Below are 12,506 nucleotides of genomic sequence, written 5' to 3' on the forward strand. Positions count from 1 at the left end.
ACATAAAAATGGCAAGCTGTTTTACTAGTGGCTTTTGGAGGCACAACAGCGGCTATTTAGTAAAGTTTCCCCCCAACAAATTACAGAAAACAAAGTCCAAGAGTGGACTGATGGGACAGTAAACCAGCCTGGAAAGTTATCGAGGCCCATTACCATCAAACACTCCGCCAGGAGCCAGAGAGGTGGCCACCACCAGGGGGACCATAATCGCCGCCTAGGATCCCAATGCTGCACATGATCCCCACTCGGTCTGCATGCAGTACGCCAGCCCCTCATCTGTTACTTGCTTGGGAAACATAAATAGCTGGGTTTTTTTTTTTTTTTTTTTTTACATTTTAATCTTTACGCAGAGACACACAGCTTACCTTTCCATCTCGTATTCTTTCATTCCCACTTTTACCGCCTTCATTACCTAGAGTGTGGGTATTAAGCAAAGACATTTGTATTAAGCAGATAACTAACACGGCCTTATAAATAATGTATAACACTGTTTCAAAAGCTCTTCTTTAAAAGAATAAAAAAAAAAGGAGGGGAGATCCATGCATAGTGGTGCAGAAAAGTGACAAATTGGACCTTTAAGCAGAGTTTATTTAAACCATTGCAGAGCACGTTCATTTGGAAGCTGATAAACGCCATGCTATGGCTTGCAGGTGGCCAGCGACTTAAAGACAAAAGATCTGACCAAGATGTTTGGCAAATCCTGAATATTAAGAAAGGGTTTATGTTGGGCAATGGTGGCACATTCCTTTAATCCCAACACTTGGGAGGCAGAGGCAGGAGGATCTCGTGAGTTTGAGGCCAGCCTAATTTACAGAGTGAGTTCCAGGACAGCCAGAGCTACACAGAGAAATCCTGCCTCAGAAAAGAAAGGAAAGAAGGAAGGAAGGAAGGAAGGAAGGAAGGAAGGAAGGAAGGAAGGAAGGATCTTAATTATTATTTATTTTCTTTTGCCTAATTTTTATTTTATTTATTTATTTATTTTTTTTTTTTTTTGGTTTTTCGAGACAGGGTTTCTCTGCAGCTTTTTTAGAGCCTGTCCTGGAACTAGCTCTTGTAGACCAGGCTGGTCTCGAACTCACAAAGATCTGCCTGCCTCTGCCTCCCGAGTGCTGGGATTAAAGGCGTGCGCCACCACCGCCCGGCCCTAATTTTTATTTACAGAGAAATTCGCTGGGACAAGAGATTACCTGGCCTTTCAACCATCCTTGTCATCCCTGTCACCAAGCTGTGACGGTCCCTGAGCAGGCAGGCTATCCCAGATACCTTGAGTGGCTTCTGTCACATGTGAGGATGTTTTTGGAAAACGGGTGATGGGTAGGTAGACTTGGTAGGCATACCTGTAATACCAGCACTCCAGAGGTGCAGTGGAAGGATGGTAATTTTGGGATGGCCTAGGCTACATGGTAAGCTCAAGGCTAGCCTGGGATATATAGCAAGACCTTGTCTTTAAAAGCAAAAAGAAAAGAAGAAACAGCTCAGTGATTAAAGAGCGCTTGCTGCTCATTCCTGAGGACTGGAGTCTGGGTCTCACCGCGCACCCTGGGCAGCTCACAACTGTCTGTAACTCCAGCACCAAAGGCTCCAACACCCTCTTCCGGCCTCCAAAGCCACTGCACTCATGTGTTACACAGACACACGTGCACATACACGCAGGCACAAATAAACAATAATCTAAATTAAAAAAAAATAAGAAAAAAATGATGGTGGTATGGTGGTTTGAATAAGAATGGCCTCTACAGGCTCACAGATTTGAATGTGTGGTCACCAAGGAGTGGTACTTTTTAAAAGGTTTAGAAGGTATGGTCTAGTTAGAGGAAGTGTATCGCTGGAGGTGGGCTCTGAGGTTATAGAAGCCCATGCCAAGCCCAGAGTCTCTCTCATCCTGCTGCCTCTGGATCCAGATGTAGAACTTTCAACTTTTCTAGCACCATGTCTGCCTTGTGCCACTATGCTCTCTGCCATGATGATAGTGAACTAAACCTCTGGAACTGTAAGTTAACACAATTAAATTCTTTTATAAGAGTTGCCATGATCATGGTGTCTCTTTGCAACAATAGAACACTTGATAGGAGCAGAAATTATAGTTACAGACAAAAGATGCTTTAACATAACCTGGGAATGCCGGGCGGTGGTGGCGCACGCCTTTAATCCCAGCACTCGGGAGGCAGAGGCAGGCGGATCTCTGAGTTCGAGACCAGCCTGGTCTACAAGAGCTAGATCCAGGACAGGCTCTAGAAACTACAGGGAAACCCTGTCTCGAAAAACCAAAAAAAAAAAAACCATAACCTGGGAAATGCCAGCATGCCAGGAAGGAGAGCCCTGCTCTCTTGGAAGTAGGACCATTTGATTGGGACACTTCCTGAAGACTGGGATGACGACCTTTATGGAGGTGGGTGCCTCAAGATGGAGGGAGCAGAGGCTCTCCAACCCTTCCCTGTACCCACCAAGAAAGAGAGAAACTTCCTGCCTTGGTGTCCAGGCTCTGGTCACTAACATTTATCTCCCTTACAGTTCTGCCCACAGCGATGCAGTCTGTGATGGCTTAGATGTGAAATGTCCCCTATGGACTGGTGTGTTTCAACAGTTGATCTCCAGTGGTGGTGCTGTCTGGGGGAGGCTGTGGAGCCTTTGGGAGGAAGTGGGTGCTGATGAGCTGGCATTGAGGGCTACAGTCCAGCCCCACTTCCACCCTAGTCTCTCTTATCAACCCTAGTTGATAAGCTGAGATGTAAGTCTCTGAGTGCTCCACCACTGTGGAGTCACCCACCCCTACGAGTGACCATGACAGACTGAGCCTGAATACAGCCTTCCTTCCTAGCAATCGGCAAGGTCATTACTGTTCTGCCCAACCAGAGCTGGTACCCAACTCACCTCACGGTGGGCCTCGCTGGAGATCCGGTTTGTGTAGCGCAAAACCTCTAGTTCCATGTCCGTCTTGAACACCCGGCTGCAGAGAGAGAGAGAGAAAGGGCCAAGTCAGTGACCCAGCAGGGCCTAGACCTCCCCAAGGAGACTGAACACCACTTCCAGGACCTATGCCAGAGAGGCCCAACACCCAGAACAATGTGCGATCCTGAGCTATCCAGAAGAAAACCTGGGGGACCAGAGAAGCTGTGCTTGTCCTGGCTCCCACCACGGGCAGCTTGCTGAGGGCCCATCCTGCCTGCTTAAGCAACAATTCCCCCTTCACAGGAGAACAGAATCTATATGGCAGAGGTGTTGGGACTTAATCAGGGTGCTGCTGGCATCCTGGGGACCTATCCCATTGACCAAAGGTACCTCTTGAGTCTGCCCTGTTCCAGCCCTTGGGGCAGCCCAGGTGTACTATGTGACTCAGGTCTTTGACCAAGACAGGGTTGGGGAGTAAGAGACGAAGGAGACAGTGGGTCTTTCGACCCTGTGTGCAGGTACAACATGGAAACAGCAGGTCTGCAGAGACCAGAAGCTTGGGGAAGCAAGAGGAGAGAGGCAGCGAAGACGTATCAGCAGAGGACCCTGAGGAGTCTCCTACAAGGTAATTCCAGAGGCATCTGGGGAGCTCACAGCGAACTCCTGGTAATGTATCAGCTCGGGCGTGCCGAGTTTCCAGGCCCTGCTGCAGTCTTATCCCTAAGTAAGACTCACGTAAAAGAAGCAAATGCTCTTCTCTGCCTCTACCAATCTGAAGTAACTAACACCAGCTCCATGGGCATGGAAGGCATGGAAGGTACTAAGAGCAATGGCAGACAGACCAGGGACCCACTGCAACCCAGCTGTGGCTGAGACGCCCCACTCTTTGCCTTGTTTTCCTCGTCTGTTTGCCCAAAGGGGTGCTGTGAGAATTAAAGTTTTTTTTTTTTTTTAAGACAGGTCTCATTATGTAGCCCAGGCTGGCCTCAAACTCTCCATTAGGTGTGTGCCCAGCAGAGCCTTGCATTTGGAAAGCACCAAGAGCAGTGCCAGGCACCGGTCAGAGCTGTGTCTGGCCCATGAGGAGAGAGTAAAGCAGAGCTGCTGCCTCATCCACATGCTCACCTGAAGCCTTAGATGAGCCGCCCTCACCCGCAGAACTCCACCCTTCAGTTCTCACTGCGGATTGCTCCTGGGACCCCAGTTACACCCAAACCCACAAATGGCACACAGCCTCCACACATCCTGTTGGACTCAGAGCCAGCTCCTGATGACTTGGCTTACCCAACACAAAGGACAAATGAGGCTCTGAAGTCTACTACACGGTGGCTTGGATCTGAAGTGTGTATGTGGAGGGGGGGCGTGCTTGTGTTCTGATTACTTGCTCTCCAGACAGAGCACTATCTGGGGGAGAATTTTAAGTACGGACTAAATGGAGGACAGGTCACTGGGGCGGGACCTTAAAGCATACCACTATTTCCCATGAGCTCTCTCTGCTTTCTGGTTGGCCAGGGAGTGAGTACTTCTCCCCATATGTTCCTGCTGCCCTGATTCTCTGCCCAAGAGCACAGGACCAAACGGCTACAGATGAAATCGTGAACCAAACAAACCCTCCCCCTCCCTCCAGTGGCTCTGGGAGGTCTTTTGGTCACATGAACGCAAAGGTGACTGACAGGAGTTGAGACACAGCCACCGCAGGACTCACCACAGAGCACATGAACAGTATGCACAGAAACAGTGCTGGGGCAGGACCGACGGTCCAGGGGATAGCAGAGGCTAGACCAGGCCGTTCCCATGTCTTCCTTTAGATTAGATTCAACATGGTGCTCAGTAGTTTCAAGTACTGGTTTTTAGAATCTTCTGGAATTCTTCCTCACTGTGGCTGACTGAACCCACAGAAATGGGGGATAACTGTATTTCCAAACATAACGTCTACAGCAGGCCCATCAACAAACATGGACACAACTTAGAAAATAAACACAGTCTCCTTTCTTCTTAAATTGCCGTTTGCCAGGGTCTGACTTATGTAGGTCCCCTACTTTGCCTAAGTCACCCTCTCAGGCACCACGGCACTCAGTTCCCAACAGCGGAGAGAACTGGTGGCCAACCAGTCCTCTGTAGGAGTCTCAGTGACCACCTACTTCAGTTGGGGATGTTGCTGGTGGGATTCAGCTTAGATATGTATGTGTCTATAGCCCAGTCCACGCCTGCTTCTTCACCAAGGGCCCTCCTCAGTACACTTCCTGATCAGTTTTCCAGGGAACCCAGCCTAAAAAGACATCTTCATTCCTATTTTGCAGCCAGGTAAACTGAGACTTAGCCAAAATAATATCAAAGGCTGCATGGCCCACTCTGCCTCAGTGGCTCTCTTGTCCTTACACTCCACACCAAACAGGAACTCTATACTCAAAATACTGATCAAATACAACAGAAGTCATGTTCAACCATTCAAACATTCAGGAATGCGAGATATAGTTCCAGGCACACATCAGCAAATCAGATGATGAATGAATATAATGAGACACTTTTGAGATTTATTTTTATTGTTATTTTAAATTATGAGGATGTCTGTGTGGGGGTTTGTACACGTACACAAGTGTCAATGCCTATGGAGACCAGAAGAGGGCGCTGAATCTACCTGGCTGGAGTTACAGGTGGTTGTGAGCCATGATGTGGGTGCTGGGAACTCAGGTCTTATAAGAGTAGTATGCATTCTTAACCACTGAGTCACCTCTTCAACCCCTGGGATGTTTTCAGAAAATGGCCTTGGTCTGACAAGCAGCAGAAGGTAAGGTCATCAGCAAGTCAAGCAAATAAACTCAGTGCTCAGAGTATGTGGCTTTGAGAGCATCCATGAGTACTAGGTGGGTTCATTTCCACACAGAGACACAAGACGCCTAAGAATGCTCAGTGATGTGCTGAAGATGTGATGAACGAGGCACACAGTTTTCCTCTCAACAAGAGAAGAAAAAGGCAAATAAAACTCTGGGCTAACCCAGATGCATGGGCGTTAAAGTGACTCACAGGGCTGTCAGGGTAACACGGTGCACAATACCTTCCCGTGCAAGTGGAAGCTGGAGTCTCAAGGTGGAGCAGGCTAACTCAGGATCACTGCATCCTCATGCAGTGCAGGAAAAAAAGTGCGCCACCTCCAATGTGCCACTAGATCTAATGTCCAGGCTGCAGGCAACATGGATATGAAGGAGCACACCAAATGCCACCAACACGAATGCAGAAGGCAGAATGTTCTGCCATACTGAAGCCACCCCTCTCAAAGTCAGGACCATCGTCTGGACCTTAGCTGTCCCCCTAGAGGCCAATACTGAAGCCTCAGTCCCAGCCTGCAGTGACGTGGAGGCATGGTAGAACCTTTACCGAGTGGGCAGGGCAGAAATGGAGGAAGTTGTGGTGGTCAGGGGAAACTGGGTGGCTAGTTATTCCTTTCTTGATCTTGGCTTGATCTTCTCTCTTGATCTTTCAAAACACATATCTGGCGTTACCACAGACCCAGAATGGCCATGGACTTGAGACTTCTGAAAACGGAGCTGAAATAAGCCTTTCCTCTTCAACATTGAATATATTAGGGGGTTTGTCACAGTAGCAGAAGGATGACTGGGAATTATGGGTAAGAAAATGTCACTACATCCAGGGGAGATATGAGAACCACACTGGATGTGTCAAGAACAACTGAGGAAATTCCTGTTTATAATTACTATTATTTTGGGGGGCGGGGGTGTTCAACAAGGTTTCTCTGTAGCTTTGGAGCCTGTCCTGGAACTAGCTCTTGTAGACCAGGCTGGCCTCAAAATCAGAGATCCGCCTGCTTCTGCCTCCCGAGTGCTGGGATTAAAGGCATGTGCCACTGCCTAACTTAAAAAAAAAAACTTCATCATTAGGATATTTTATAGATTTATTTACGTGTATATGTGTGCCTGAGCATATGTATGTGCGTCATATGTGTGCAGGTGCCTGTGGAAGCCTGAAGAGGCTGCTGGGTCTCCTGGAACTGTAGTTAAAGGTGCTTGTAAGCTCCCTGATAGGTGCCAGGAACAGAGCCCAGGTTTCTCTGCAAGAACACGGTCTTAGGTTTCCATTACTGCAACAGAACACTGTGATCAAAAGCAACTTGGGGAGGAAAGGGTTAATTTCATCTTCCAGCTTGTAGGCCATCATCCAGAGAGTTAAGGGCAGAAACCTGGAGGCAGGAGCAATGCAGAGGCCAGGGAGGGGTGCTGCTTCAGGTTCGCTCCCCATGGCTTTCTTAGAGCACCCAGGACTACCAGTCCAGGGGCGGAACCATCCGGTGAGCTGGGCCTTCCCTCATCAATCACCAATTAAAAACAAACACACAAACAAAAACATCGCAGGCACAGATGTGGTATGTGTGTGTGGGGGGGAACATTTTCTCAATTGAGGTTCCTGTTCTAAACTGATTCTAGCTAGTATCACGCTGACATAAAACTAGGCAGCACGAGCAGCAAGCGCTTTTCACTGCTGGGCCGTCTCCCTAGCCACCCCTTATTAACCTGTTTTACACAGGCACACAAATTACATAGTTATGGGTACAACAAGGCACTTCAATACGCTTAATGATCCTATCAGTATAATTAGCAAGTTATAAAAACCCTCAGGCATACATCTTTTCCACTATGTTTTATTCTATTCTGAGACAGAGTCTTACGATATAGACTAGGCAGGCTGGCTTTGAACTTGCCATCTTCCTCGCTCTGCTCCTCAAGCGCGAGGGTCACAGGTACGCATCACCATACATAGCTATATATCATTTCTTTATACTGAAAATATTCAAAACTCCCTTCCCATTGGCTAATTCCAAATAATCAGTTGGTTGTCCTCAGTCCTGTCTCTCCAGCTGCGTCCTGGTGCCCATTAACCGCCCCCCCCCCTCCACATCCTTTCCTTGCAGGAGCTACGTTGTTCCCTGACTTTTAAAAGCATGCAAATGCTGCTTTTACCCTAACAAAAGGGTTTTATTGGGGGAAAAAAAAAAGATGCACCAAAGGGGAATAAACTAAACTATGAAAGAATTTGTCTTCTTTGCAGTTCTGGGGTTGGGACCAGGACCTTGTGTGTACTAGGTGAGGGCTCCACTGCAGAGCTCCATGCAAGCCCTGGAAGTCTACGCTGGTGGCTATGCAGGGGGAAAAATCTCTTGTTTTGCTACTAGAAGTCTGTCCTTGAGGAAGGTTGGATGGTGATGCCAGGACAGGAAGGCACTGCCACCTGGGAAACATTCCAAAGCTCTGCCTAGACCACAACCACGGTGATATCTATGCAAACCCAGTTTTGTGGTTTGCTCATTTTTATTTTTGTTGTTATTTTTACCTTTTACAGTTATCATCTCATCCCAAGCATGTAAGATTTATGGCTCAATAAAGCACAGAGGAGATGGTAAGAATCCTGACCAAAAATACATGTGCAGAGTCAGAGATGAGGAGAGCATCATGGGATGTGATGGGGGCCTCCTGCAGGCTCAGCTTACAAGAAGGAAGGAAGTCAGAGATGAGGAGAGCATCATGGGATGTGTGGTGGGGGGCTTCCTGCATGCTTGGCTTAAGAGAGGAAGGAAGATGATGCAGAGTTCATAGAGCAGGTCACAAAGGAGGGCCCTATGTGTGGCCAATTGGCAAACAGAACCCAGGGAAGAGCCCAAGGAACCACAGCACTAGAAGCAGTGCTGTGAGGGATGTCAGGCAGGGTGCATGGCCGGTCTTCAGTCTACCTTCTTTGTGCTATTCTGCACTAGAGGAACCATCTTTGGCTGACTCAGCCTCCCAGGTGAGTGGATCAAAGGCATGTCCATCATGCCGAGTTTCATGCAGTTATGTGTGTAATGTGCCTTGTCATGCCAACCTTCCCACTGTCCTTTGTTGCTCTACTGCTGGACCACTTCCTCTTCCTAGTCCCCCTTCTACACACACCACACAACTCCCTACCCTCCCACACCACACTCTCCCCCACACACCATACCTTAATCTAAACTCCACATAGGAGGGAGTTGTGTGCTGTGATATTTCCTATTCTAAGGCTTGATTATTTCACTTAACATCCAGGTCCATCAATTTTCCTGCAAGTGACACCATTTCATGCTTTGTCGCTGAATCAAGCTCCTCAGTGTACACACACCACATTTTCTTTCTTCAGCTGCTGGTGGGTTGATTCCACAGCACAGCTGTTGTGAAAGGTACAGCAATAAACACGGGTGTGCAGGTGTGTCTGTAGAGTTCTGACTTTGATTTATCTTGGTAAATGCTGGATCATGCAGTAGTTAGTAGTTAGTTCTATTGTGTTTTTGAGGAACTGCCACACTGATTTTCACAGAGGCTCTACAAGTCAACATTTGTACTGACTGAGACAGCCTATAAAGTGGCAGAAAATTCACCCGACAGGACTACTACCCAGTGTTCTTTAAAAAATAAAAAGTAAAATTGTCTTCACTAGGGTTTCTATCGCATGAAGAGACACCATGACCATGGCAACTCTTATAAAAGAAAACAATTTAATTGGGTAGCTTACAGTTCAGAGGTTTAGTTCATTATCATCATGGTGGGACATGGCGGTATACAGGCAGACATGGTGCTGGAGAAGGAGCTGAGAGTTTTACATCTTGATATGCAGGTATCAGGAAGTGAACTGACTCACTGAGCATGACTTGCGCATATACAAGACCTCAAAGCCCGCTGCTGTGGGAGTTCCTTCTGCTCCTTCAGCCAGTAGCCTTTACGATACCAGCCCACTTGGGCGTGGTCTCTTATACTATAAATGCAGCTGTAAAGCCTGTGCTCACTCTTGCTTCCAGCTCTCGCTTCCAGCTGCTAGACTCTGTTCCTGTTCCCTGTTTGTGCAGAGGACTGTGATCTAGGACAGTGATCTGTGAGTCTCCCCTAAATAAATAACCCTTTACTATATGTAATTCTGAACTAGTGTGGGATTATTTTGTAACTTCTGCCATCAGCCCATCTCCACAGAGGCATGTTCCTTCCAACAAGGCCACACCACCTAACAGTGCTATTCCCTTTGGGGGCCATCTTTTTTTCAAATTACCACAAAAATCAAGACTGAAAGGATAAATGGCCCAATCAATAAATGGGCAATGTATGGAGCAGGCGGTTCTGAAAAGGAGGCATACAAAATGGCCAATAAACACATGAGAAAAACCATCAGCAGCCTTAGCCATCAGGGAAATGCACTGAGCTCCCAGCTCACTCTGCCAGCATGGCTATCTACTGAGAAAACTAGCGGAGCTCTTTAACAAGGTACGTATACTGCTTGGGTAACACTTTTAAGCCTATAATGAGGGGCACCACATGGTCAGTGTGCATTCACCTTGCTAATAAGGACATGCCGATCTGACTTCCCAGCACTGGTGCTGAGTTAAGAATGTCCCTCTCTCAAAGAGACAGAAAAGGCAATTATAAAACAGGAAGAAGAAGGCTGCCACGGGGAGACTCTGGATGCTACAGCAGGTGATGATGGGACGGAAGAACCCAGGCATGAAGAGGCCCCCAACAGCAGGACCTGGAGGAGACTGGAGAACAGGTCAAGGGTCTTCTGCACATTCCTCTAATGGCCACTTCAGCTCCTTAGTGGAAGGCTGAAGGCTACTCACCTCACCAAGCTCCCACGTGACCACCTTTCCCTCTCAAAAGGGGCAACCAGGCACTCCAGGATCAGCCAAGCTGGAGTGGCCAGGACCTGTGTCTCTGTCCAGAGGGCACCTACTGTCCACCTGTCTGTCTGTCCTCTGCTGGTCGCAGACCTTGTCTGGTGGTGCTGCTCAGAACAGAGAGCCAGAGGGAGGAAAGAATGGCCAGAAACAGGATGGGTTCTGAGTGGCAAGGATTTGAGTCATTCCTCGGACTCCACCAGAAGTGCTCAGGACAGCACAGAAGCTGCTGTGTCTCCACGATGCCACTCATCTGGGGCAGCCAGCCCCTGGTTAAAGTGAACCGAGGAAGGCCTCCTGCCTTCCACAGGCTCTAAAGCACTCCGTCTGATAGGGAGGCAAAGCAACCACAGTGAGGAGACTGCTCCCAAGCAGATACCCTCTTTCCTGAAGCCCGACTACACTTTGTCAGAGGGGCCCTCTGATTCCACAGCAGGGGGTGGTGGTGGTTCCCCCAGGGGACTGGAATGCTCACTGGTATTCTGCAGAAGGGGAGGTGCAGCTCACAGTGGAGGTCCAAATCTACCCACAGGATAACCTTGTGACCACCGTCTCATTCCTCACTGCCATCCTCCACAGACTGCAGGCATCTCTTGGATGCAGTGATGCTCAGAATAATAACGCAGTTAAATCAGACGTAGGTGTGCCACCTCGGGCTCTGTGCCCATTCCCTGGGCTTAGATTGCCGGTCTATCCCTCTCATCATTGAACCTACCAATACATCACAGTCCTTCAACCTGTGTCTGCCCATCTAAAGAACCCCACCACAGAGGACAGGGAAAACATGGGACCGGGTAGTTGGCACAGAAGCTGCCAGCCACCTGCCTCACCTGATCAGTGCACGGTCCCCATTTCTGGGGGGAGCATTCAGGAGGTGCAGACTCTCAACTTCTTCCTCCTGTTCTACCCTCCCTGTAGGCTCCTCCCAACAGATAAACAACTGAACACCAAGCTAGGGTGTCGGCCACTCTGCCTCTCCTGCCACAATTGCCAAGTTTTCTGTTTCCAGATATATCCTCTCCTCCTCTCTCCTGAGGCCACTCTCTGCCCTATCCCCCACAGATTCTGGATACCTGATACCTTTTTTACCCTCTTTGTTTTTGGTTTTTGAGACAAGGATATTATTCTATAGCTCAAGGTGGCATAAAATTTACCATATAACCCAGGCTAGCTCTGAACTCTAGCCCTTCCTGCCATAGGTGTTTGGGGCTTACAGGCATATGCACCACCCAGCTGCCCACATGGGCCAGTGTAGCTGGATCCTCTGCAGTAAAATCCCCTGTACTCACCCCCTTCTCTTCCAGTCAAGTCCTTCAAAAGCAGCTTCTTCATTTACTATGAACTTCCTCTCCTCCTCCTCCTTCTGGCTATCCTCCTCTCCTTCCCTCCTCCTTCTGGCTATCCTCCTCTCCTTCCCCCCTCATGGCTATCCTCTCCTTCCCTCCTCCTTCCGGCTACCCTCCTCTCCTTCCCTTCCTCCTTCTGGCTATCCTGCTTCTTTCCCTCTGCCAACCTTCCTCTCACCTATTCCCAGACCCCAGAGCTCACCAGTGGATTCAGGCACGGCCTATTTCCTTTTGCCCTCCTGTTCCCTACCACTTTGCCTTCTATACCTCTCCCTGTCTGTGGTATAAGCCTCTGGACTGGGTCTCCCACTAGAACCCAGCACGGAACATTCTCACTGTGCTCTGGTCTCATAGCCCTCCTGCTGCTGAAGTCAGACCCCTGGCATAGCATGCTAGGTCTTGCCCGCTGGCCTCCTGACAGCCCAAGGCTGCCCTTCACCTGCAGAACTTCCAGCACACCGTCTCTGCATCTGCGGACTTTCAGCTCCAGCCCTGCCTGCTACACACAGAATCTGGGGCCGTGGTGGGGCAGGGCAGTCCCTGGCTTCCTCTTGCTCACAAACTTTCAGTAGCCCCTAGTTAGCCCT

The 12,506-nt window shown here is 48.8% G+C and overlaps 1 protein-coding gene across 1 annotated transcript in view; it reads right to left on the reverse strand.

Moving 5' to 3' along the window:
• Pepd (peptidase D) overlaps nucleotides 1-12,506 on the reverse strand; it is a 138,618-nt gene that overhangs the window by 75,184 nt on the left and 50,928 nt on the right. Inside the window, exons 9-10 of the mRNA XM_038338430.1 lie at nucleotides 2,872-2,947; nucleotides 366-412 (exon numbers count right to left, since the gene is read on the reverse strand). Coding sequence (XP_038194358.1) covers nucleotides 366-412; nucleotides 2,872-2,947 — 123 coding nt within the window. The remainder of the gene's footprint in view (nucleotides 1-365; nucleotides 413-2,871; nucleotides 2,948-12,506) is intronic.

This window comes from Arvicola amphibius, chromosome 8, assembly GCF_903992535.2.
Source record: "Arvicola amphibius chromosome 8, mArvAmp1.2, whole genome shotgun sequence".
Taxonomy (NCBI): Eukaryota; Metazoa; Chordata; class Mammalia; order Rodentia; family Cricetidae; genus Arvicola; species Arvicola amphibius.